The 27289-nt window shown below is 40.0% G+C and overlaps 1 protein-coding gene across 4 annotated transcripts in view; it reads left to right on the plus strand.

Annotated features, from left to right (window-relative positions):
* The window catches only part of PSPC1 (paraspeckle component 1), a 101719-nt gene that overhangs the window by 12430 nt on the left and 62000 nt on the right, over window positions 1-27289 (plus strand). For all 4 annotated transcript variants that reach the window (XR_009550741.1, XR_009550740.1, XM_060194747.1 and 1 more), the window contains exons 4-6: window positions 9896-10092; window positions 12423-12507; window positions 19344-19449. Coding sequence is in view for 2 of the 4 variants with exons in the window: in XM_060194747.1 (XP_060050730.1) it covers window positions 9896-10092; window positions 12423-12507; window positions 19344-19449 (388 nt within the window). In the remaining 2 variants the exon portion in view is untranslated. The remainder of the gene's footprint in view (window positions 1-9895; window positions 10093-12422; window positions 12508-19343; window positions 19450-27289) is intronic.

Consider the following 27289-nt stretch of genomic DNA (forward strand, 5'->3'; position numbering starts at 1 on the left):
GGATCCTTATTCTGGTACTTGCACTTTGCGCCACGTGCAGCGGGCGCTGTGCTACCGCCTGACTCCCTTTTTTTTAAAAAATATTTATTCATTCCCTTTTGTTACCCTTGTTTTTTATTGTTGTACTTATTGTTGTTATTTGATGTCGTTATTGGATAGGACAGAGAGAAGTAGAGAGAGGAGGGGAAGTCAGGGGGAGAGAAAGATAGACACCTGCAGTCCTGCTTCACTGACTGTGAAGCGAATCTCCTGCAGTTGGGGAACTGGGGGCTCGAACCAGGGTCCTTAGCTGGTCCTTGTGCTTTGCTCCACCTGTGCTTAACCTGCTGCACTACTGCCTGACTCTTTTTGAGAGAGATGCAGACAGAGAGAAACACCAGAGCACTGCTCAGCTCTGGCTTATGGTGGTGTGGGGGAAACCTGGGACTTTGGAGCCTCAGGCATGACAGTCTATTTGCATAACCATTATGCTATTTCCCCCACCCTGACTCCTTTTTTTTTTTTTTTTTATTTGTTAATGAGAAACTTAGGAGGAGAGAGAGGAACCAGACGTCACTTTGGTATATGTGCTGCCGGGGGTTGAACTCAGGACCTGCTGCTTCAGAGTCCAATGCTTTATCCACTGCCCCACCTCCCGGACCACACTACTATTTTTTTTTTTTATAAGTAAAACATTAATTTTCCTTAATTATTTCTATAATGGGGAGGGGTGGGTGCACAGGAGGGGACTGTCAATATTTATGTTAGAGAAACAAATAGAGGTTTAGACTTTCAGAAAACTTTATTATTTGCCATCAAGGTTATTGCTGGGGCTTGGTCTACTTGGTGGACTGTCTGACTCTTGGTGGCCATTTCTTTTTTTGATAAAGACAGACATTTCAGGGAAGGGAGAGTCACACACACACCACCACCACCACCACCACCACCACCCTCACCACCACCCCATCCCTGCAATTGGGGGCTTGAAATATTCCCCTGCCTAGTTCCTCCCCTATAGGTGGGAACTGAAGGGTTGAATCCAGGTCCTTGTGCATGGTAATATGTGCACTCTACCTGGTGGTGTGTTACCACCTTGCCCCAGAATTTTAAAAATTAGTATGATAAGTTATTTTGTTTTTTAAAATATGTATTTGTTTGAGACAGGAAAGTAGGGAAAGCGAAGCAGAGAACCAGGGCATCAGTCTAGCATATGTGATGCCAGGGATTGATCTTTGGGTTTCATGCTTGAGGGACCAGTGCTTTTATATGTTGTGCCATCTCCCAGACTGTAGGCATATTTTATTTATTTATTTTCCCTTTTGTTGCCCTTGTTTTTTATTGTTGTTGTAGTTATTGATGTCATTGTTAGAGAGAAGCACTATAGCACAGCTTTCCCATTGTAAAGCCTCTACTTTGCTTAGTGCTCACACCTGGTGGCAGGAGCTTGAACCATGGTCCCCTTGGATGGTAGAGTGCACTACACTATGTGAGCTATCTCTCCGCCCCATATATATGTATCTATATTTATATATATATTTTAGTATTTATTCCCGTTTGTTGCCCTTATTGTTTTATTGTTGTAGTTATTATTGTTATTGATGTTGTCATTGTTAGATAGGACAGAGAGAAATAGAGAGAGATGGGGAAGACAGAGAGTGGGAGACAAAGATAGACACCTGCAGACCTGCTTCACTGATTGTGAAGCGACCCCCCTGTAGGTGAGGAGCCGGGTGCCCAAACTGGGTTCCTTACACTGGTCCTTGCGCTTTGCACCATGTGCGGTTAACCCGCTGCACTACTGTCTGACTCCCTTTTCTTTGTTTTCTAAACTTTATTATTTTTGTTCTTTTTGTTGCCCTTGTTTATTGTTCTTGTTATTGCTGTCGTTGTTGGATAGGAAAGAGAAATGGAGAAAGGAGGGGAAGGCAGAGGGGGAGAGAAAGATAGATACCTGCAGACCTGCTTCACTGCCTGTGAAGTGACTCCCCTGCAGGTGGGGAGCTGGGGGCTTGAACTGGGATCCATACGCCGATCCTTCACCTGCACTTAACCTGCTGCGCCACTGCCTGGCTCCCTGTATTTATATTTCATGAATGAAAGATCAGAGCACTGCTTAGCTCTGGCGTGTGATAACAGATCACTTGATTATTATAGTAGAATTGTAACACTTATTTACATATATGAAAAACAAATTATTGGAGTGCCTTTGTGCCAGGCACTGTGCTAGGTGTCTGCAGTACAACTTTGAACTGTCTCTGCCCTCGTAATGCTTAAATTCTTTTAAAAATTTTTTATTTATTTATTCCCTTTTGTTCCCCTTGTTTTATTGTTGTAGTTATTATTGTTGTCATTGTTGTTGGATAGGACAGAGAAAAATGGAGAGAGGAGGGGAAGACAAAGACGGGGAGAGAAAGATAGACACCTGCAGACTTGCTTCACCATTTGTGAAGTGACTCCCTTGTAGGTGGGGAGCCGGGGCTCGAACCAGGATCCATAGGCCGGTCCTTGCGCTTTGCGCCACGTGCGCTTAACCCGCTGTGCTACTACCTGACTCCCAAATTATTTTTATTGTTATTATTATTTTTATTTTATTTATTAGATGGAGACAGCCAGAAATTGAGAGGAAAGGATGGGATAGAAAGACACCTGTAGCACTGCTTCACCACTTGTGAAGCTTTCCCCCTACAGGTGGGGACCAGGAACTCGGTCTTTGCGCATTGTAACATGTGTTCAAACAGGTGCCCCACCACCCGGCTCCAGTGCTTAAATTCTTAGAGGTAGAGAATAACTAATAAGCAGTGAACTAAGTATTACAAAACACAAGTTAGATAATGACAAGTCTAAAAGCTTTGTTAATAGGGAAGAAGGAAATAGAGAACCAGAGCATCACTCTGATGTGTGTAATGCTAGGATTGAACTCAGGATCCCCTTGGTTGAGAGAACAGTATTTTGCATTTTGTATCACCTCCCAAACCAGAGTATGTTTGTATTTATTATTTAGTATTGCTAGGGCCTTGTGTATGAGTGATTTCTCTGCTCCTGGGCCATTTGTTAAATAATAGTAATAATAACTTATTATTTTACTAATTTATTTACTTGCATTATTATTATTATTATTACTTTACAAAAGATCTCTAACCTTATTTAGCTCAGTGAGTTAGCGGATAGCAAACCACAAGTAAGTTATAACAGTATGTATGTTTAAAGTTTAAAGTGGATTGGTATGGGAATGTTTATCCAGAAATTAACAGTTACATTTATTGTGTGTGTCTGCAGGCATTTCAGACATACACAATAAATACATATTCACAGCCTCAAGCATGAGTGTCTTCACATAACCATTATGCTATCTGCCCCTGCCTTTGTAGTTGACTTTAAAGGACAAATATGAGCATTTGCTTAAGTGACTGATACTGGCAATTTATGAGGCAATTTATGAAAGATGGAGGGGGGATAAACTAAGTAAATCCTAGTAAAACTAAGGAAAAATGGGAGCTAGGGAGTGGAGTAGTGTGCTTTTTTTAAAAAAAAATTAGGGTGGGGGGTAGATATTACAATGGTTATGCAAATAGACTTTCATTCCTGAGGCTCCAAAGTCCTAGGTTCAATTCCCCACACCATCATAAACCAGAGCTGAACAGTGCTATGGTTAAAAAAAAAAAATTAAAAAATTTTTATTTTATTTTATTTGCCTTCAGGGTTATTACTGGGGCTTGGTACCTGTTCTATGAATCCATTCATGGCAACATTTTTTTCACTTTATTGGATAGGAGAGAGAAATTTGATAGGGAGGGGGGAGATAAGAGAGGGAGAAAGAAAGATAGACCTTTGTGCAGACTTGATTCAGCACTCGTGAAGTGACCCCACTGCAGGTGAGGAGCTGGGGGCTTGAACCAGGATCCTTACATGGGTCCTTTGCACTTTGTACTATGTACACTTAGTCAGGCGCACCACTGTCTGGTCCCCAGTGTGATCTTTTGTACAGGTGATTAGGGAGCCCTACCTGAGAAGTTGCCATTTGATGAACAGCTTGAAAGAGGGAGGGAACTTTCAAAAATGGAGTAGAGGGGCCAGGTGGTTGTATACGTGTTTAATGCATATGTTGCCATGTGGAAGATTCTGGGTTCAAGTTCCTGGTCCCTACATGTAGGAAGGAAGCTTCACAAGTAGTGACGTTGTGCTGTGGGTGTCTCTCTTAACATCTCCCCTCTTGAGTTCTCTGTATTGATCCAAGAAAATAACAATAAAGTATTTAACAATGTGGAATAGACTAGAGACTTACATCCGCAAAGCCCTGAGGAAGAGGGCTTGCTTACAGTGTTCCTAGGGGCTGTATAGAGGCTGTTTTAGTTGTGTAATATGATGAAAGGTGTGGGAATCAGTAGTGATTGAGCTGCAAAAGGGACATATTCAGAAGAGTCCTGATTGCTGGACTTCATAGGTTGTCTACATTAATATTTTTTTTAAAGTTTTTTATATTTATTTTCCCTTTTGTTGCCTTTGTTGTTTTTCATTGTTGTTGTAGTTATTGTTGTTATTGATGTCGTTGTTGTTAGGACAGAGAGAAATGGAGAGAGGAGGGGAAGACAGAGACGGGGGAGAGAAAGACAGACACCTGCAGACCTGCTTCACTACCTGTGAAGCGACTCCCCTGCAGGTGGGGAGCCGTGGGCTCAACCGGGATGCTTAACGCCGATCTTTGTGCTTTGCGCCACGTGTGGCTTAACCCGCTGCGCTACTCCCTACATTAATATTTTATGGGGAAGGCAAGAGTAGAGTGTGACTTAATTTTTGGTATAATTTAAGCTTCCTGATTGCTGTTCTAAAAGTTTATTATAAAGAGTGAAAGGTATTTTTGATACCTGTTGAGTGGTAATAGTGGTGAGACGAGAAGCAGTTAGATTCTTGGATTTACTTTATGAAGGGACCTTGTGGTTTGTTGATACACATAGAGAAGTGCAGAGTGTTAGAAGGACAATTACAGGGGAGTCGGGCTGTAGCACAGCGGGTTAAGCGCAGGTGGCGCAAAGCACAAGGACCGGCATAAGGATCCCGGTTCGAACCCCGGCTCCCCACCTGCAGGGGAGTCGCTTCACAGGTGGTGAAGCAGGTCTGCAGGTGTCTATCTTTCTCTCCTCCTCTCTGTCTTCCCCTCCTCTCTCCATTTCTCTCTGTCCTATCCAACAACGACAACAACAACAATAATAACTACAACAATAAAACAACAAGAGCAACAAAAGGGAATAAATAAAATAAAATAAAATAAAAAAAAAAAGAAAAAAAAAAAGGACAATTACAGCCAGAGAAGTTTTCACTGTTAATCATCAGAGCTTGCCTGCTTGAGGTCCTGGGTTTGATTCCTGATGCCACATATGCTGGAGTTGTGCTCTGATCTTTCATAAAATAAGTAAGTGGTTACACAGACATATACAAACACATCTTGAGAGCTTGTTTGGAGGTTCTAGTAGGGGAGTGCAGCTACTCATTTACCCTCGACCTAAGGAAGACCTGTCCGTCTCTATTCTGAGAAGGCCATCCTCTTTGACCAAGAGAGCACAGCTTTGGGAGGGACGAACATGGAGTGGTGAGGGAAGGGGACACCTGCCTAGCCAGCCAGATCAGTCAAATCAACCCTGGCGATCAATGGGGTGACAGGTGTCACAGCCAGATCTCCCTCACATCCATACATACAAACACATCTTAAGGGGCAGGGAAATGGCTCGCTCACATTGATAGTATGCTGCTTTGCCATGCACACAACCCATGTTCTAACCAAAGCCCACCACAATGAACTAAGCTTCCATGCTGTAGTCTCTCTCTGCCCCTCTGTCTTTAGAAAAGATTATCAAACGCAAGGACCGATGTAAGGATCCTGGTTCGAGCCCCCAGCTCCCCACCTGCAGGGGGGTGCTTCACAAGTGGTGAAGCAGGTCTGCAGGTGTCTTTTTTTTAAAATTTCTTTATTGGGGAATTAATGTTTTACATTCAACAATAAATACAATAGTTTGTACATGCATAACATTTCCCAGTTTTCCATATAACAATACAACCCCCACTAGGTCCTCTGTTATCCTTCTCGTATCTGTATTCTCCCCAACCACCCACCCCAGAGTCTTTTACTTTGGTGTAATACATCAATTCCAGTTCAGGTTCTACTTGTGTTTTCTTTTCTAATCTTGTTTTTCAACTTCTGCCTGAGAGTGAGATCATCCCATACTCATCCTTCTGTTTCTATTGATGTCGTTGTTGGATAGGACAGAGAAATGGAGAGGGGAGAAGAGGGGGAGAGAAAGATAGACACTTACAGACCTGCGCTTCACGACTTGTGAAGCTACTTCCCTGCAGGTAGAAGCTGGTGGCTCGAACCGGGATCCTTACACCAGTCCTTGCACTTTGTGCCACCTGCACTTAACCCACTGCACTACCACCCCTCCCAGATAATACATTTTAGAAGGCTTTCAAATGGATGAACCACGTGAAAATGGGGGCTAGGAGATAGTACATTCAGTAGTGAAAACACTTTACCAAGCACAAGGACCTGAGTTTGAGCCCTGGGCTACCACTTGGAAGCATCTGCACACGGTGCCTCTTTTACTTTCTCGGTCTCTGCTTCCAGTCTCTCCCTGTCTGTTTTTCTGTATTGAGAGCATAGAATAGTATGGCTGCTGGGATCCGGTAGAGTCTTGCAGTCACTTAGCCCCAGTGATAATCCTACTAGCAATAAAAAAGGGGAGTGGGACACACAACAACTAGAGGTCGGGAGATGGCTCTCCTGGTAGAGCACACACTGTATACCAAGTGGTGCAAAGCAAAAGGATCTGTGTTTGAGCCCCCGGCTCCCCACCTGCAGGGGAGTCACTTCACAGGTGGTGAAGCAGGTCTGCAGGTGTCTTGTCTTTTGTCTCTCCTTCTCTGTCTTCCCCTCTTCTCTCCATTTCTCTCTGTCCTATCCAACAATGATGACAGCAATAATAACTACAACAATAAAACAACTAGGGCAACAAAAGGGAATAAATAAATAATTAAATATTTTTTTAAAAGATAGAACTAGGGGGCCGGGTGATAGTGCAGCGGGTTAAGCGCATGTGGCGCAAAGTGCAAGGATCCCAGTTCCAGCTCTGGCTCCCTACCTGTAGGGGGGTCACTTCACAAGCAGTGAAGCAGGTCCGTAGGTGTCTGTATCTCTCCTCCTCTTTGTCTTCCCCTCCTCTCTCGATTTCTCTCTGTCCTATCCAACAGTAACAACAAGGGCAAGAAAATGGGGAAAATGGCCCCAGGAGCAGTAGATTCATAGTGTTGGCACTGAGCCCCAGCAATAACCCTGGAGGCAAAGGAAAAAAAAAGGCAGAACTAGCACTATAGTCAGTGTTTGTATAATTTAATTATACCAACAAGACACACGACAGGATATGACATGATATGATTAATAGAAATGTACAACACAAATGGGAGCTAAGTGACTAAGCTCCGTATTCCCTCCCAGGTTTTAGCACCACATGTCTGAAATGGGAGGCACTAAGTGAGACATGTAGCGTCAGGAGTGTAATCAATGGAAAGTTTAATCAGACAAGTTGAGAGAGTGGCAATTTTCCTGGCAGAGTGACAGAGCTGAGAGGTGAGAGACCTGCTTCACCACCTGTGAAGTGACTCCCCTACAGATGGGGAGCCGGGGGCTCAAACATAGATCCTTTCGCTTTGCACCACTTGGTATACAGTGTGTGCTCTACCAGGAGAGCCATCTCCCGACCTCTAGTTGTTGTGTGTCCCACTCCCCTTTTTTATTGCTAGTAGGATTATCACTGGGGCTAAGTGACTGCAAGACTCTACCGGATCCCAGCAGCCATACTATTCTATGTAAGCTGGGGGCATATCCCTGCCCTGATGCTGTCTCTTTCATGAACATACTTTACAAAAATTCAAGTCATTACTCATGTGATAATGTTGTAATTAAAGACACAAAGTTGAATCTATCCTGGGCCCAATGAAAAGAATCCTTAAGACAGTTTTGCTATAAATTAAAGCTCCAGAAAAATTCTAAGAAATAGCATGGTTTAAACTTAAAAAAATTTTTTTTAAATATTTGTTTTCCCTTTTGTTGCCCTTGTTTTTATTATTGTTGTAGTTGTTATTGATGTTTTAGCTGTTAGATGGACAGAGAGAAATGGAGAGCAGAGAGGAAGACAGACGGGGAGAGAAAGAGAGACACCTGCAGACCTGCTTCACTGCCTGTGAAGCGACTCCCAGGCAGGTGGGGAGCCAGGGGCTCGAACTGGGATCCTTACTCTGGTCCTTGCCCTTTGCACCACGTGCGCTTAACCCACTGTGCTACTGCCAGACTCCCAAACTTAAAAAAAATTTTTTTTTATATTTATTTATTCCCTTTTGTTGCCCTTGTTGTTTCACTGTTGCAGTTATTATTGTTGTTATTGATGTTATCATTGTTAGATAGGACAGAGAGAAATGGAGAGAGGAGGGGAAGACATAGGGGTAGAGAAAGATAAAACACCTGCAGACCTGCCTCACCATTTGTGAAGCGACTTCCCTGCCGGTGGGGATCTGGGGACTTGAACCAGGATCCTTATACGCTGGTCCTTGCGCTTTGTGCCACCTGTGCTTAACCTGCTGTGCTACCGCAGGACTCCCTGGCTGGGGGCATTTTTATACGATATTGGGCTCATTTATTTCTGGCATGAAGGGACGATTCATGTCACAGGATTTATGACCCATTTAGAGATATTTTTGGTCACCCTTTGTGGGTGAGGGGTCTGCTTATTTCTTAGCACCTCCCTTTCAGGTTGTTTGAGCAAATTAAGTTCTTTTCGTGAGAATCAGGCGTCAGACCTCAGCATATTTCCTTCAATGATAATGATTATGATGTAAGGAGAGTCAGGCAGGCTATATAGTAGCATATAGGGATCAAACTTGGGACATTATGCTTTAAGGTCCAAAGCTCTAGTAGCCATTGTGCCACCTCTAAACTAAATTTAAAAATCGTAAAAAGATTTGTTTACTTAATGAGAAAGAAAATGAGACATTAGAGCTTCATTCTGAGAAGTGATGCTGGGGGTTAAAAGCAGGACTTTGGGAGTCGGGCTGTAGCGCAGCGGGTTAAGCGCAGATGGCGCAAAGCACAAGGACTGGCATAAGGATCCCGGTTCGAACCCCGGCTCCCCACCTGCAGGGGAGTCGCTTCACAGGCGGTGAAGCAGGTCTGCAGGTGTCTTATCTTTCTCTCCTCCTCTCTATCTTCCCCATCTCTCTCCATTTCTCTCTGTCCTATCCAACAACGACAACAACAATAACTACAACAATAAAACAACAAGGGCAACAAAAGGGAATAAATAAATAAAATAAATATTTAAAAAAAAAATTCTAAAAAAAATAAAAATAAAAAAGAGCAGGACTTTGTGGTCTGGGAGGTGCCATTGGATTTTCAAGCATGAGGTCCTGAGTTCAATCCCCAGCAGCACATGTACCATACTGATGTTTGGTTCTTTCTCTCCTCCTTTCTCATGAAAAAATAAATAAATTCAAGACTTCACTAAAGTAAGTCTGTAACCACCACCACTCCACTCCCTTGGTTGCGTTATATAAAATTGTTGAGTTAAAAACCAGTGATGTCTTAGTGGAGACGATAATTATAGAAGTCAGGTTGTAGCCCCTGATTACTTTTGTTTGAATCCTAGTTCTGTTACCTATTAGCTCAGCATCCTTGAAGAATTTCTCAAATTCAGGCTTGGTAAAACCGCATTACAATATTGCCTTAAGGTAACTTCATTACTTGGCAGGCATGGGGCCATGAACATTATAAAGTACTCAGTTAAATGGTTTTTTTTATCTTATTTTTTGTTGTGTTGTCTTTTTCTTTTTTTAAAAAAAACATATATCTCTGAATGTTCTTAAATGTAATACTTAGGGAAAGAGAACAGCCACCACGTTTTGCTCAACCTGGAACATTTGAATTTGAGTATGCATCTCGATGGAAGGCTCTTGATGAAATGGAAAAGCAGCAGCGTGAACAGGTTGATAGAAACATCCGAGAAGCCAAAGAGAAACTGGAGGCAGAAATGGAAGCTGCCAGGCATGAACATCAGTTAATGCTAATGAGGCAAGGTAATACGGACTTTTTAAAAAAGCAAAATCTAGTTTTTGAAGTGACCTTGGTATACATGACTACAACATAAGTGTTGCAGAATTACAAGTATAAACACCTTCAGAAATGCTTTGCCACACTACACCTTTCACCAAAGTACCAGTATTCATCTACCAAAATTAAATGGATCCCTTCCAGCCATGCAACCTATCGGGTTTTTGGAAAAGTTTTTTTTTTTTTTTTCCTTTTCAGTCTGCAGGGTTATTTCTGGGGCCCAGTGCCTGCACTACAAATCCACTGCTCCTAGCAGTGGATTTCTTTTTTGAGTTTTTTTTTTTTTTTTTGTGGATAGGACAGAGAGAAATTGAGAGGGGAGGAGGAGATAAAGAAGGACTGAGACAGAGAGACACCTGCAGCCCTGCTTCACCACTTGTGACGTGACCCCCCCTTGCAGTTGTGGAGCTGGGTGCTTGAAATGGGATCCCTGTGCAGGTCCCTATACTTTGTACTATATGCACTTAACCCGGTGTGCCACCACTTGGCCTCTGTCATGACTCAGTTTTTCAGAGAAAAACTAAGAAAGGGAGCTGGGCAGTAGTGCAGCGGGTTAAGTTCATAGAGTGCAAAGAACAAGGACTGGTTGAACGATCCCAGTCTGAGCCCCAGGTCCCCACCTGCTGGGGAGTCACTTCACAAGCAGTGAAGCAAGTCTGCAGGTGTCTTATCTTTCTGTCCCCCTCTCTGTATTCCCCGTCCTCTCTCCATTTCTCTCTGTCCTATCCAACAACAACAACAATAACAACAATAACAAGGGCAACAAAAATAGGAAAAAATGACTTCCAAGAGTAGTGGATTCATAGTGCAGGCACCGAGCCCCAACCCTAGAGTTAGAGAAAATAATAATAAAAAGTAAAGAAAAAGAAAAACATAAAGATACTCAACTTTTCCAACAACCCGGTAGTTCTTCCCCCAGTCCTATTTGGTATAGTACAAATCCATCCATTTTACTACCTCCTAGCACACTGGAAAGCTTTTTAACATTGTGTCTTCAAACCTGAATGATAAACTAATTGAATATACTATTCTTGGCTAAAGGACTTTTCATTTAAAATATTGAATATATCCTTCTCTCTTTTAGTGTTTCTCTATAGCAGCTACAGTACAAATTCTTTCATATCTAATCTAATGAAATTCTGTGGCATGATTGTAGAAAACAGGAAAATATACTCTTCTGAGCAAAGAATAATTCACACTGCATATAAATAGCTAGAGAATAGTCATGGGCTGTTAGGGGGAGATAGCATGATGGTATTGCAAAAGACTTTCAAGCCTAAAGCTGTAAAGTCTAAGATTCAATCCCCAGCAACACCATCAATGACAACTGAGCAGTGCACTGGTGTGCTCATTCCCCACCCCCTCATGAGAAAATCAGTAAATAAATAGCCACAGAGCCTATAAAACTAAAAATAGCACTTTTAAAAAATATATTTTAATGAAAATTACAAAGATGAGAATTTTCTTTCCATAGCACCATAGGACTTTCATGTGACATACTTGAGGCCTCAGACCTGGGCTGGGCATGTGCCTGCAAGCCTTGTTAATATTTTGGTTTTTAGTACTAGTGAATTTTAGCACATGTTTTACTACTACATGTTTTAGTACTAGTGTATTTTAGCACATGTTTTCAAAATTAGAAGTTTATTTCAAGGTATAAATTTATTTTAGTGTTAATGCTACAATTTTTATTTCAATCATTTTTTTTTTTTTCCTCCAGGGTTATTGTTGGGGTTCAGTGCCTTGCCTGCACTACGAATCCACTGCTCCTGGAGGCCCTTTTTTCCCTTTTATGCCCTAGTTGTTTATTGTTGTTATTATTGTTATTGTTGTGGGTTAGGACAGACAGAAATGTAGAGGATGGGAAGATAGAGACGGGGAGAGAAAGACACTTGCAGACCTGCTTCACCACTTGTGAAATGACCCCCACCCCCGCTGGTGGGGAGCTGGGGGCTCAAACCAGGATCCTTATGCTGGTCCTTATGCTTTGCGCCATGTGCCCATAACCTACCGCGCTACCACCCAGTTAAGATAAATGTGTGTGTGGCACTGTTTGCTACTTGTGAAGCTTATTGATCATGCAGATGTGGACCAGGGACTTGAACCCATGTCCTTCTGCACTATCAGGTGTGCCAACCATATGGTTCTTAAAATGTTTTTATTATAATATAGTGAAAAGTTAGTTTATGTGAATATAAGATGCAATGTTTATTTGTAGTAATAGAGGATCTATATGCTTATTGATTTAAAATAGAGAAAGGAATGCTAAGATATTAATCTGTACTCAATTTTATAGATCTAATGAGGCGTCAGGAGGAACTCAGACGTTTAGAAGAACTCAGAAACCAAGAGCTGCAAAAACGGAAGCAAATACAACTTAGGTAAAGCAATATCTCTGTAACATATCTGCAGACATACATAGTTTTCATTGTGTGTTGTTAATAAAGCTCCTCAATAAGTAGGTTTTATGCATTAGAACTAAAAAAAATTGTCAGTTGAATGCCTTAAAACTGTAATTGTTAGTGTTTCTCTTAATTTGTCACGGACACTTTACATACATTGATGGCTTTGGCATCATCGCCTATAATTTATTGTCAGAATTCACTGTAGTTTATTGGATCATTTTTACCAGAGATGGTTACATTTGAGTTGCTTTTAGTTTTTCATATGTTTATTGACATTATTATGAATGTCTGTGCATCTTTTTTTGATAATTTGTTAAAAGAGATTTTTTTTTTTTTTTACCAGAGCACTATTCAGCTCTGGTTTATAGTAATGCTGGGGGTTGAACCTGGGACCTGGGAGCTTTAGGCATGAGAGTCTGTTTATATAACTATTATGCTGTGTCCCCCCATAAAATCCTTTAATCCTTTTTTTTTTTTTTTTTAACCAGAGGTTAAAAAAAAAAGTCTCACCAGAAACCAGAGCTTCACTCCTCTGGTTAAAAACAAAACAAAACAAAACAAAACAAAACAAAACACTTCATGAGTGGTGAAGCAGGGTTGCAGGTATCTCTCTATCTCTTTTCCTCTATATCTCCCCAACTCTCAATTTTTCTCTGTCTATATTCAGTACTAAAATAAGATAAAAAGTGATAACTTTCTTTGTATCTATAATATTTTCTTGTGAAATGTAATGAGATAAATACTTAAAAATTCCTAGATGTAGGGGGCAGGCAATAGAGTGCCTATTAAGCTCATATGCTATTATATGTAGGAACCTGGGTTTGAGTCGATTCTCTACCTCCCTTTTGTTCTCCCCCTCCTAGTTTGTTTCCCCTTCCTTCTTTTTTTTTTTTTTAAAGAATTCATTTATTCATGAGAAAGATAGGAGGAGAGAAAGAACCAGACATCACTCTGGTACATGTGCTGCCGGTGATCAAACTCAGGACCTCATGGTTGAGAATCCAATGCTTTATCCATTGTGCCACCTCCTGGACCACTCCTTTCTTTTTTCTTTCTTTCTTTTTTTTTTTTTTTAATATTTATTTATTTATTCCCTTTTTGTTGCCCTTGTGGTTTTTTATTATTGTAGTTATTGTTATTGATGTCGTCATTGTTGGATAGGACAGAGAGAAATGGAGAGAGGAGGGAAAGACAGAGACCTGCAGACCTGCTTTACTGCCTGTGAAGCAACTCCCCTACAGGTGGGGAGCCCGGGGCTTGAACCGGGATCCTTACATCAGTCCTTGTGCTTTGCGCCACATGCGCTTAACTGCCCGCCTCCTTCCTTCCTTCCTTCCTTCCTTCCTTCCTTCCTTCCTTCCTTCCTTCCTTCCTTTCTCTCCCTCTCTCCCTCTCTCTCTCTCTTCCTTCCTTTCTTCCTTTGTTGGGGGATTAATGTTTTACATTCAACAGTAAATACAATACTTTGTACATGCATAACATTTCTCAGTTTTCCACATAACAATACAACTCCCACTAGGTCCTCTGTCATCCTTTTCCAGGACCTGTATTTCCCCCCACCCCAGAGACTATTTGGTGCAATACACCAACCTCCTTTCTTTATTTTATTTGTTTATTTATTTTATCAGAGCACTGCTCAATTCTGGCTTATGGGGGTACAGGGGGTTGAATCTGGGACTTTGAGCCTCAAGCATGCCAGTCTCTTTGTATAACCATTACTCTATCTACCCCTACCCCCCGGTTTCTTTCTGTCCTATTACATAAAGAAAAAAGTAATGGCTGGTGGGAATAGTAGCTTGGTTATGCAGACACTGAGCCCTAGTGATAAATCCCAGTGGCAAAATAAATAAATTCTGGAGAAAAATCATAGTAATTAGATTTATTTTAATTGTCACTGTGATTATCACTGGGGCCTACTGCTTGCTCATCTAACTCAGTACTCCTGGTATACATTTTGCCTCTTTATTTATTTTTTCCTTTCTTTTTGTTTAATAGGATAGAGTTAGATCAGAAGAGGGAGAAAGAGAGACACCTGCAGCACTACTTTATGGCTTGGTGAAACTTCCCATCCCCAGAGGTGGGGACCAGGGACTTAAACCCATGTCCTTGAGTATAGTCATATGTGCATTCAGTAGGATGTGCTGCCACCCAACTCTACAACTGTCTTTAACAAAGATGTATTCGATTAAAGCAGACTTTAAAATTTTGTTTTTGGAAGTGCTGGAAAGGGAGTTAGGTGTGTTTGATAGGAAGCAGGTGCTTTTGAGAAATAGAAAGTAAAAACATGAAAAAAACTTAATGAAGTTTCCTCATAGCCTGGTGAATCGTAGTAATATTGGCCTCTGTCTGTAGGTACATGTAGTTCTTTTTTGAAAATATTCTAAATTTTACTTTCACCTAGTTATTTTGAAATAATCCTTGCACAGGCTGTATCAAATTATGACCTGGAAAATTGAAAAAGTCTTAAAACTTTTTTTTTTTTGATTTTTAAAAATTTATTTTCCCTTTTGTTATCCTTGTTTTATTGTTGTAGTTATTATTGTTTTCATTGATGTCATGGTTGTTGCGTAGGACAGAGAGAAATGGAGAGAGGAGGGGAAGACGGGGAGAGAAAGACACCTGTAGCCCTGCCTCACTGCTTGTGAAATGACCTCCCTGCAGCTGGGGACCTGGGGGGTCGAACCAGCATCCTTCCTTATGCCGGTCCTTGTGCTTAGTGCCGTATGTACTGCACTACCGCCCAACTCCCCTTTTCATTTTTGCCTTCAGGGTAATCACTGGGCTCTGTGCAGGCACTACTCGTGCAGCCATTTTTTCCTATTTATTGGATAGGACATAGAGAAATTGAGAGGAGAGATACAGAGGGAGAGAGACACTCACCTACAGTCCTCCTTCACTGTTTGTGGGGTGCTGGGGGCTTAAACTGAGATCCCTGAGCTTGGTACTATATGCCTTTAGCCCAGTGTGCCACTGTCTGACTGCCTGACTTGGGGACCTTTGTAACATACTTTTTTTTTTTTTTTCCCTCCAGTGTTATTGCTGGGCTCGGTGCCTGCACCATGAATCCACCGCTCCTGGAGGCCATTTTTCCACCCTTTTTGTTACCCTTGTTGTAGCCTCGTTGTGGTTATTATTATTGCCATTGTTGATGTTGTTCGTTCTTGGATAGGACAGAGAGAAATGGAGAGAGGAGGGGAAGACAGGGAGAGAAAGATAGACACCTGCAGACCTGCTTCATCGCCTGTGAAGTGACTCCCCTGCAGGTGGGGAGCCGGGAGCTCGAACTGGGATCCTTACGCTGGTCCTTGGCTTTGCGCCACATGCACTTAACCCACTGCGCCACTGCCCAACCCCCTGTAATATACTTTTTTAAAGATAAAGAGACCTAGTTTTCTTTTCTTTTTAAATTTTTTTTTAGTATTTATTTTTCCTTTTTGTTGCCTTTGTTGTTTTTTATTGTTGCAGTTATTGTTATTGATGTCATCGTTGTTGGATAGAACAGAGAGAAACGGAGACAGGAGGGGAAGACGGGGGGAGAGAAAGACAGACACCTGCAAAACTGCTTCACCGCCTGTGAAGCAACCTCCCTGTAGGTTGGGAGCTGGGGGCTCGAAATGGGATCCTTCCTCCGGTCCTTGTACTTTGCGACACCTACTCTTAACCTGCTGCGCTACCATCCAACTCCCAAGACCTAGGTTTCTTATTGTTGGACCAGATCAAGAGGCTGAGATTAAAATGAATCCTGTGGTGTTGAGTTGGAATCAGAGGTATCACTATGAACTCAGTGATACTTAATTTGGATATAGAAATGCAGGTGTGTATATGCATAAGTTGATACTTGTAAATGTAATTCAAAATCCTTTTCAGTGAAAGGATCTTTCATAGTAGAGCACACGGAGTGCCCAGATTTTTTTTAAAAAGATTTTTATTTATTTATTTATGAGAAAGATAGGAGAGAGAGAAAGAACCAGGCATCACTGGTACGTGTGCTGCTGGGGATTGAACTCAGGGCCTTATGCTTGAGAGTCCGACACTTTTATCCACTGAGTCACCTTCCGGACCACAGTGCCCAGATTTCTAAACACTGTCTTCTCCAGTAAAAGGTATCAGGACTTTCTTGAAGCAACTAATTTTATGACTAGGAAATCTTAAGAAAATCCTAGAATATTTTGTACCAGTAAGTAAGTAGCCAGAGAGGCTGAAACATACTAGGATGTATATAGTATAGCCACAGTGACGAAATTGTTAACTATTTCAGCAGTAAAGTTAAATATTAAAGAACAACAGCAAATTTTATTTAGTTAGTTAGTTACCAGATCACTGCTAACTTTGGTTTATAGTAGTCCTGGGGGTTGAATGTGGGACTTTTAGTGCTGGAGATATCATAATGGTGATGGAAAATAACTTCAGTGCTTGAGGCACCAGTGGTCTAGGTTCAGTCCTTAGTACCACCATAAACCAGAGTTGAGCAGTGCTCTGGTAATCAAACAAGCAAAAACAAACAAAAAAAACCCCCCAAACATTGTATACTTCAAGCATGAAAGTCTTTTTACTTACCCATTATGCTGTCTCCCTCACCCCCAACAGCACTCAACAAAAAATCCTTTAGTTATATCATTACTTATTCTTAGTGTTTCAGAAGTCCTACAACATATGTGATGCCTGAAAAATAGACCATCTATTGGCATTAAAATTTATCATATTTTTTAGTTCCATCTAAAAATATGTACATAACCTAGGAGTTTATCCTTGAAAGACACTAGATATATAAGAAGTGAAGATTAATATTATGTAATGTGTGTGTGTGTGTATATATATATATATATATATATATATTCAGAATAGGACATGTGTTATCATAGATTTCTCCCACACTCCAGGTGCCTTCCATGAAAAAGTTCTTTCCTGAGTACCTACTGACAGTCACTGTAGAAATAATTGAGCTCTTTTCTTAAACACCCATCTGCTGGGAGTCCAGTGGTAGCACAGTGGGTTAAGCACACGTGGTGCAAAGTGCAAAGATTGGTTTAAGGATCCCAGTTCCTGACCCCGGCTTCCCACCTGCAGGGGAGTTCCTTCACAGGTGGTGAAGCAGGTCTACAGGTATCTACAGGTATCTTTCTCTCCCCCTTCTTTGTCTTCCCCTCCTCTCTTGATTTCTCTCTTGTCCTATCCAACAACAGCATCATCAATAGCAACAATAATAACTACAACAATAAAAAAAAATAAGGGTAACAAAAGGGAAAATAAATATATATAAGAAACAAAACAAAACATCCATCTGCTAACAAATCCCATACAACTATGCAAGGAGTGTCACACAGGCCAAATCAAGGCCCAGACTTTGGACAGTCATGATATGACTGAATCTGTGTATCCTATCTGTAGAGAACAGGGCAGTTTCAAACCCGTATTAGGGGATAAATACTTGGTTGTGGTTTTTGGCCAGCACATATCAGCATGATGAACACATGCTGAATAAACTGGCTAATGGCTATGCAATAAATATTGCTGACTTTGCAAATTATATAATTTCTGACTAGACAGTCAACATAACTCTAATCTGAAGGAAACCATAGCCAATCAGTAAATAGTTATCCTGCCAAACTTCAATTAAAAACTAAATGGTAGGCTTATACCTACTGCAGTGGTCTGCCGAAATGGGGAGAGACGATATATTATGGCTTTCTTTTACACATAAAAGTTCTATTGTAGTCAACAACAACAGCATGGTTTTGTCTGATTTGCTTGTGATGGATCCCAGGGATCTCTCTATACATTTATTTATTTGTTGGGGGCAGAAAGAAATTGAGGGGAGAGCAAGAGAGAGGGAAAGAGACGGCTGCAGCACTGCTTACCATGCATGAAGCCTCGCCCCTGCAGGTGGGCAGGCACCCAGGCTTGAAGCTGGGTCATTGCACATTGTAACGTATGCACCCTACCATGTTGGCCACTGCTGCACATCATCTCAGGATTTCTCATAATATATAAAGTACATGCTAACAGTTTTTATTCTTGATTTTTTTTTTAATTACAAGCTTATTACTATCCAGTTACTGTTGTTGTTCATTTACCCAAGCTATGTGACTTTGATTTCTTTAGTTCTTTGATTCATTAGAAATTTAGAGCCGAGGGTCGGGCGGTAGCGCAGTGGGTTAAGCGCACGTGGCGCAAAGCGCAGCAAAGCACAAGAATCAGCGTGAGGATCCTGGTTCAAGCCCCCGACTCCCCACCTGCAGGGGAGTCACTTCACAGGTGGTGAAACAGGTCTGCAGGTGTCTTTCTCTCCCCCTCTCTGTCTTTCCCTCTTCTTTCCATTTCTCTCTGTCCTATCCATCAACGAACGACATCTACAATAACAATAATGACCACAATGAGGCTACAATAATAAGGGCAACAAAAGGGGGGAAAATGGCCTCCAGGAGCAGTGGATTCATGGTACAGGCACTGAGCCCCAGCAATAACCCTGGAGCCAAAAAGAAAAAGTTAGAGCCAAGGACCCGGGTTTGAGCCCTCAGCCCCCACCTGTAGGGGGAAAGCTTTGCGAGTGGTTAAGCAGTGCTTCAGGTATCTCTCTGTCTTTCCCTTTTTATCACACCCTTCCCTCTTGATTTCTGGCTGTCTCTATCCAATAAATAAAAGATAATAAAAAAAAATTAGAGCCAAAAAAGTGCAGAAAAATATAGTATTCCAGTCATTATTCACTGATTTAGCATGACATATAAATTATTTTGTTTTACCTAAAGTAAAATGACCATCTGTGACTTATAAGTGTGTCTGATGTCTTGAAATTTTATTTAAAATTCTTTTAGACATGAAGAAGAGCATCGTCGTCGTGAGGAAGAAATGATTCGACACAGAGAACAAGAGGAACTGAGGCGACAGCAAGAGGGTTTTAAGCCAAACTATATGGAGAATGTAAGTAAAATGCTAATAACCTAATGTTAGGTGATACATATTTAGAGTTTCTTAGATTTTTCATTGTACAGTTCTATATGTTTTATCTTTCTGAATGTGTCCTGTTTATGCTAAACTAGTGCTTTTTAAAACAACTCTTAACAGTAAATTGAAATTAGTTTCTGAAGATGTTTTATGTTCAACTTTTGTTATTTTGACTTAGTAAGGTACTTTTAAAATATATGCTACTGAATTAGCAGTCTTGCTAAAGCTACCATTTTCATTTAACTGATTTTCGCCATTTATTGATACTAAAACATTTTTTGTTTTGAAACATTTCAGAATATACAAAAGTAGACCTAGTAGTATATGTTCATCATCCAGCCATAATGCTCATTAGTATATAGTTGGTCTTGATCCTTTCATCTCTAAGTATATTCACTTTCTGCAGTCGTTTTTATTAATTTCCACTTTCTTCATATGATTCAATAAATGTTTCAGTATGTATCTTCAAAGGATAAGGACTTAAATACCACTTTTAAAACCTTCTAATGCTTAATTCTGTAATAATTAGTTAAACTGCAAACCTCTCCAGGCCTTTATATATGTATGTGTGTGTGTGTGTGTGTGTGTATACAATTAAGATTGTTACTTTAAAATTTAGTCTTTGTTTTTTAATGATTTTTTTCTCTTTATTAGATTGAGAAAGCCAGAAATTAAGATGTAGGGGGAGATAGAGGGTAAGAAAGACAGAAACAGCTGCAGCCTTGCGTCACCACTTGCAAAGCTTTCCCCCTGCAGGTGGTGACTAGGGGCTCAAATTTGGGCCCTTGTGCATTGCAACTTGCACTCAACCAGGCATGATACCACCTGGCCCCATAATTTAGTTTTGTTTTTTTTTTATTGTTGTAGTTATTATTGTTGTTGTCATTGTTGGATAGGACAGAGAGAAATGGAGAGAGGAGGGGAAGACAGAGAGGAGGAGAGAAAGATAGACACCTGCAGACCTGCTTCACCACCTGTGAAGCGACTCCCCTGCAGGTGGGGAGCCGGGGTTCGAACCGGGATCCTTATGCCAGTCCTTGTGCTTTGCGCCACCTGCGCTTAACCCGCTGCGCTACAGCCCGACTCCCATAATTTAGTATTTTTAATTTATTGTTTTCTTTCCCTTTACCTGACTTTTTTTTTTAAAGAAATGTTTTGTTCCTTACATATGAGAGGTCGAGACTGTCATGACAGAGAGATGGAGGAGATGAGGTAAATCACAGCACTACTGTGATACATGTGGTGTTGGTAATCATTAACATTGGGTTGTTGGAAAAGTCATGACACATTTTTGTGTAGAAAACTTAGAAAAAAATACATCATGACTTTTCTGTTTTTTAAATTATTTTTATTATATTTATTTTCCCTTTTGTTGCCCTTGATTTTATTGTTGTAGTTGTTATTTTTGTTATTTATGTTTTTGTTAGAATAGAAATAGGAAGGGAATACGGAAAGAGAAAAATAGACACCTGCAGACCTTCTTCACTACCTGTGAAGAAGTGACTCCCCTGCAGGTGGGGAGCTGGGGGCTCGAACCAAGATCCTTATGCCGGTCCTTGCGCTTTGCACCGTATGTACTTAGCCCACTGCGCTACCACCCGACTCCCATCATGACTTTTTTAACAACCCAATAGACTGGGAACCTCAAGCATACATGTCTGTTCCCTAGCCTAAACATCACTTACTTTCTGCCTCCACCCCCCCTTTTCAGAGTCTTTGCATTTTGTGTGATCCCACCACTTTTTTGTGGTGTGTTCTTTTTGTTTTTGTTTTTACTAGAGGATGAAAGGGAAAGACACTACAGAGCACTGCCTGGCCCTATATCTTGTTATGCTTCCACTTTGCATGGTGCTCAGCCTGGGTCCTTATGCATGGTAAAGCATACATGTATACACACAGATGCATACTTAGTGTTTTTTCCTCAAACTGTTCAAAAACTGTGATTCTTATATGTAGAAAGCCGGTGTGTGATAGAGGGTACCAGAACCTGGCATTTATGTTGCTGAGGGTACAGCATACAAGTTACTTCCTTTTTTATTTATTGGATAGAGACAGAAATTCAGGGGTTGGGTGGTGGTGTACCTGATTGAGTGCACATAATACTACAGTTTGCAAGGACCCGAGTTCAAGCCCCCTGGTCCCCACCTGCAGGGGCAAAGCTTTGCGATTGGTGAAGCAGTTATGCGTGTGTCTTTGTCTGTTGCCCTATCACCCCTTTCCACTCTTCCACTGTCTACTCACCCCATCCACCAGTTTAAGTGGTTAAACCCACTATCAAGTACTAGGTTTTCCAGAATACCTTTTTTTTTTTTTTTTTTTAAACCAGAACACTGTTCAGTTCTGGCTAATGGGGTGTGGGGGTTTGAACCTGGGATGTTGGAGCCTCAGGCATGAGAGTCTGTTTGCATAACCATTATGCTATCCACCCACGTCTGCCAGAATATCCTTTTAGCTCTGAATTTACTTTTACATCCATTAACAAATTTGTTGAGTGGGTTTTTAAGCATAATTTTTTTGAGTCCTTTGTAGCATTCTTTTGCAATTCTCTTTTCCTAGTTGGATACATTTACTTGTTTAGTGACATTTTAATCTGTGGTCGTATATTTTTGGTTCTTACATTTGAGTATAAATCTGTTGAGTTCATTCATTTGAGGCTATTGTGGAGTAAAACATTTTTTTCTGATCTCATAATTTGAAAACTGGTAAATTTGTTTTTGTCTCCAAATATAAACAATTTCTAAACCACCTGTGATATATTTCATAGGGACACTTAATTTTGGTCCATTAGGCTTAGGAAATTGTTTTTCTACTTAGCTGAACACTGCTTTTGTTGTAATTATAAGTGGTAATGTGGTGGAGTTTGCATTCTTATGCTTTAGTGCCATAGGTTTTCGTTTCAGCAATTGTGTCGCTATTTATAATATGTGTAAATTACTAAGCTAGAAGAAAATTATTAAGTGATACACACACACACACATATATATATATAGTGCTGTTAAAGTTGATACTTTTGTTTTAAAACTCAATTAAAAAAATATTTTTATTTATTTGCTATTGGATAGAGACAGAGAGAAATTGAGAGAGAAAGGTGAGATAGAGAGGAAGAGAGACAGAGAGACACTTGCAGACCTGCTTCACCGACTGTGAAGTCACTCCCTTGTAGGTGGGGAGCCAGGGGTTTGAACTGGGATCCTAACTGGTCCTTGCGCTTAACCCGCTGCGCTACTGCCTGACTCCCAAAACTCAATTTTTTTATTGATATCTCAGTGCTTTTTAAAAAATATTTAATATAAACTAAATAATACACAGACGCACACACCAGATCACTCGGGAAGGGTTCCTCCTGCATTGGGGACCAGGATCTTGAACCTGTATCCTTCCGCACTGTGATGTGTACATTTAATCATATGCCCTGGATTATGCTGGTGCCAGCAACTGAACCTGGAAGTTCAAAACCTCAGCCATGGGGGTGCCGTATGATAACACAGTGCGTTAAGCGCACATGGCACGAAGGGCACAGACTGACGCAAGGATCTTGGTTTGAGCCCCCAGCTCCCCACCTTGTAAGTGGGTCGATTCACAAGTGGTGAAGCAGGTCCGCAGGTGTCTACCTTTCTCTCCCCCTCTCTGTCTTCACCTTCTCTCTTCATTTCTCTCTGTCGTGTCCAACACTTACATCAATAACAAGGGCAACAAAAGGGAAAAAAGTAATCTCCAGGAGCAGTAGATCCATAGTGCAGGCACCAAGCTCCAGCGACAAATCTGGAGGCAAAAAAGAAAAAAAAAAATTCAAAGCCTCAATCATGATAGTCTTTTTGCTTAACCATTATGCCATCTCCCTTGCCCTGCTGTGATATATATTTATTTAATTTTTATCAGAGCACAGATCAGCTCTGGCATATGGTGATACTGAGGGTTGAACTGAGGACCTTTGGTGCCTCATGCAGGAAATATCTATCTCCTCTCTCTCTCTCTTTGCTTTCAAGGTTATTGCTGGGGCTCAGTGCACCGCTGCTTCTGGTGGCCACTTTCTCCCCCCCCTCCCTTCCTTCCTTATTTTAATAGGACAGAGAAATTGAGAAAGGAAGGAGAGATAGAGAGGGAAAGAAAAAGATAGACAACTGCAGACCTGCTTTGCTGCTTGTGAAGCCCCACCACCACCAAAGGTGGGGAGCCAAGGGCTGGAACTCAGATCCTTGCACTATGTGCACTTAACCAGTTGCACCTCTGCCTGTCCCCCCTCTTTTAACCATTGTTTTTCACATGTTCAGAGACATTTAGGGTTGATTTCATTGAATGAGTATCATTTTAATATTTTTATGTTTAGTAAAGTATTTGGAAATTTTGGTACAATGTACAAGTTAAATAATAAATTATTTAAAACAAAAACTCATTGTACTGATGGGTAGAATTTCCAAATACCCTACAAACTTTTGATAATAAACTTAGAAATATTCAGCATATTTATTGGTATTTCAAAAATAGATCAAGATTATGTTCTTTGACATTTGCTAGTTATTTATGTGTATACACACTTTGTTTCCAAGTGTATACTTGAAGTATATTGGTTATTTGAATCCCAAGGTTAATTTGAGTGGGGCCAGTGGGTGCAAACTCTTGATCACTGCACTGGCTCCCTCGGCCCTTTTTTCCCTACCCTCTAATACAGAGTCAAGAATGGTCTTTATAGTCAGTGGTTGGTGGATTAAGAGAAACTTCTTGAAAGAACAGAGAATATATTTTTAATTTACTGCAGACAGAAATTTTGCTGAGTTCTAGGTTGGAATGATTTGTATTTTTTTCTATTTTTAATTAATACTTAAGTAAAAAACTACTAATTCTTAATTTTCTGAACGATAGCCATTTTTATATTATATGTAATGATGAGAGTAAACATTAGAGGATATAAAGTTTTCCAGTTCTAACTCTTTTTAGACTAGAAATTATGACTAGATGCAATCTTGTTTCATAATGCTTGTTTATTTGAACTTAATGCTAAAGAATTAACGAACTAGCCTTTACAGTTCTGTTTTGTGTTAATAGAACCATTGAGGTAATTGTTAGTTATTTTTCATTTGATAACTGCTTTCAGAAGAAATTTTTAAACACTTTCCATGGTTTTTTTTTTGTATTAAAATATTTTGAAATTAGGCCTTATGTACTTTTCTCTTTTTCTTATTGTTTAGTTTAAAGGGAGGAAGCAAATGGTAAGTGGTCAGCTTGTCCAAGTTATAATAGCAAAGTAGGTTTTCTTGGTTTGTTGTAAGATGCTACCTATCCTTTTTTTCAAATATTCCATTAGAAGCATTTTAAACTTTGACGTATAAAACAATCACTGATTTTTATATTTTGTATTTTGAATAGCAGTTTTATAAATTCATATTAGAAGATGAAGGCAAATGCCTCATTTCTGGTGGTGCCTTTCAAGGATATCTATTTCAGCATTTATCAATTCAAGGTTGTAATTTTCTTTCTTTTTTTTTTAAATTAATTTCTTTATTGGGGAATTAATGTTTTACATTTAACAGTAAATACAATAGTTTGTACATGTATAACATTCCCCAGTTTCCCATTTAACAATACACCCCTCACTAAGTCATTTATCATCCTTCATGGACCTGTATTCTCCCCACCCACCCACCCCAGTCTTTTACTTTGGTGCAATATGCCAATTCCATTTCAGGTTCTACTTATGTTTTCTTTTCTGATCTTGTTTTTCAACTTCTGCCTGAGAGTGAGATCATCCCATTCAAGGTTGTAATTTTCATTTCATACCTTATTTCTCATTGGAAAGTCAAGCTCTTTGGTTTCTTTTCTTTTTTTTTTATTTTTTATTTTTTATTTTTTTTTTTTGCTCTTTGGTTTCTGATAACGGTAAAATAATCACTATTTTTAACTCCTATAGCATGACAATTTTGAGTACCTTAAGTAACATATACATTATGTCTCAGTTTACTTATTTGTAGATGCAAATTATCTTGATAAAGGAGAAATTTTAGTTAACATTAAGTTTCTTAGAGTAGACTTTGTTATGCCAAGAAAATGATAATGTAAAATATAATAGCATCAAATAAATTCATTCTAACTTCATTATCTAGTTATGAAAATGTTTTGAATATTTGCTTTAAAACAAATTTATATGCTAATGTAAATATTGTTTCCTTTAAAATGAGTAGTTCTTCAGATATGTTTTAAAATATTAACATACCTTCGTTTAGGATTTTTATTCCCATTTGTGAAGTAATAGCCTTGGATGTTTGAATGAGTATACATAGTATGTTTGGCACACATGCTGAAGTTTGAAGATAAGCCACTTATGTTTCTTTGTCAGAAGTTTTCCATTATAGCATGCGAGCTTTATTTTTAAGTATTCAAGGTAAAAGTGTTAAAAACATACATTTAGTTGCTAAGCGTACAATGGTTCCTTCTAGGTAATGATACTGAGTAGTGCATAATAAACACTCAAGCAACTTTTTAAAAACTGATTTATGGGTAGTGATAGACTTTTGCACACTAACCCTACCAATTTAGATCCTCCACTATGCACTGGGTTTATTTTGTTACATGCCAGAGATTCACATGAGACAAAGAAGCCTAAGCAGCACTCTGGTACATGCATTGGTGAAGATTGAACCTGCAACCCCACTTTTGCAAGTCTTGATGATCTACTTGAACAATCCCCCTAGCTGCTCAGGGTGCTCTTTTGAAAATGTGAATCCTTAGGTATTCAACCTAGAAATTAACTCATTTGTTTTGTAAATACAGTAGATTCATTGATCAGTTAAGAATAGTGATTGAGTTATTGATAGGACAAAGAGTAATCAAGCGGAAAGGTAGATAGAGCAGGAGAGAGACAACGAAAGACACCTGCAGCACTGCATCACTAGCTTGTGAAGCTTCTGTCCTATAGGTGGGGACCTCGGGCTTAAACTCAGGTCCTTGTGCATGGTAGCATGCACTTATAACTTATAAGGTGCATCACCACTCACCTTCTCATTGATCACTTTAAAAACAAACTATGTCTGTTACCATATCTAAATCTGATAGCACCTTGTACCACATCTGTGGAATTTGTAAAGATAACTGACTTTCAGTCTGTCAAATAATTGTTATAATTGGTTGGAATTGATGCCGTGGGATCTGTATTTAAAAAAAGTTTCTTAGCTTTCTAAAATTGAAAACCACCATACATATTTGAAACAAAGTTAAATGGCTTTTTAAAAAAATATATTTATTTATTTATTTCCCCTTTTGTTGCCCTTGTTTTTTATTGTTATTGTAGTTATTGTTGTTGCTGTTGATGTTATTGTTAGATAGGATAGAGAGAAATGGAGAGAGGATGGGAAGTCAGAGGGGGAGAGAAAGATAGACACCTGCAGACCTGCTTCACCGCCTGTGAAGCGACTCCCCTGCGGGTGGGGAGCCAGGGGCTCGAACTGAGATCCTTAAACTGGCCCTTGGGCTTCACGCAACTTGTGCTTAACCCGCTTTGCTACCGCCTGACTCCCTAAATGGGTTTCTTATGGGACCTGTTATTTTGAGTGAAGGAAGGACTTATTGGAGCATTCAGATTGGGAAGCAGGATCCATATAGTATGGGTAGCATAATACTCTCTTACTAGTGTTCTGTGAGTTTTTCATGATAGTTGGACTGAGTATAAGTAAGTAGTATTTTCTCAAATGATGTACTACATTTCAGTGTTTTAAATATTTAATCTGAATTTCGGGATTGACGAATTAAGGTAGGTAGTCCAGGTCCTCACCAAATCTGAACATTATGTTGTGGAGTAATTTTCTTGAAACATAGCCTGCTTTAC

Source organism: Erinaceus europaeus, chromosome 7, assembly GCF_950295315.1.
Source record: "Erinaceus europaeus chromosome 7, mEriEur2.1, whole genome shotgun sequence".
Taxonomy (NCBI): Eukaryota; Metazoa; Chordata; class Mammalia; order Eulipotyphla; family Erinaceidae; genus Erinaceus; species Erinaceus europaeus.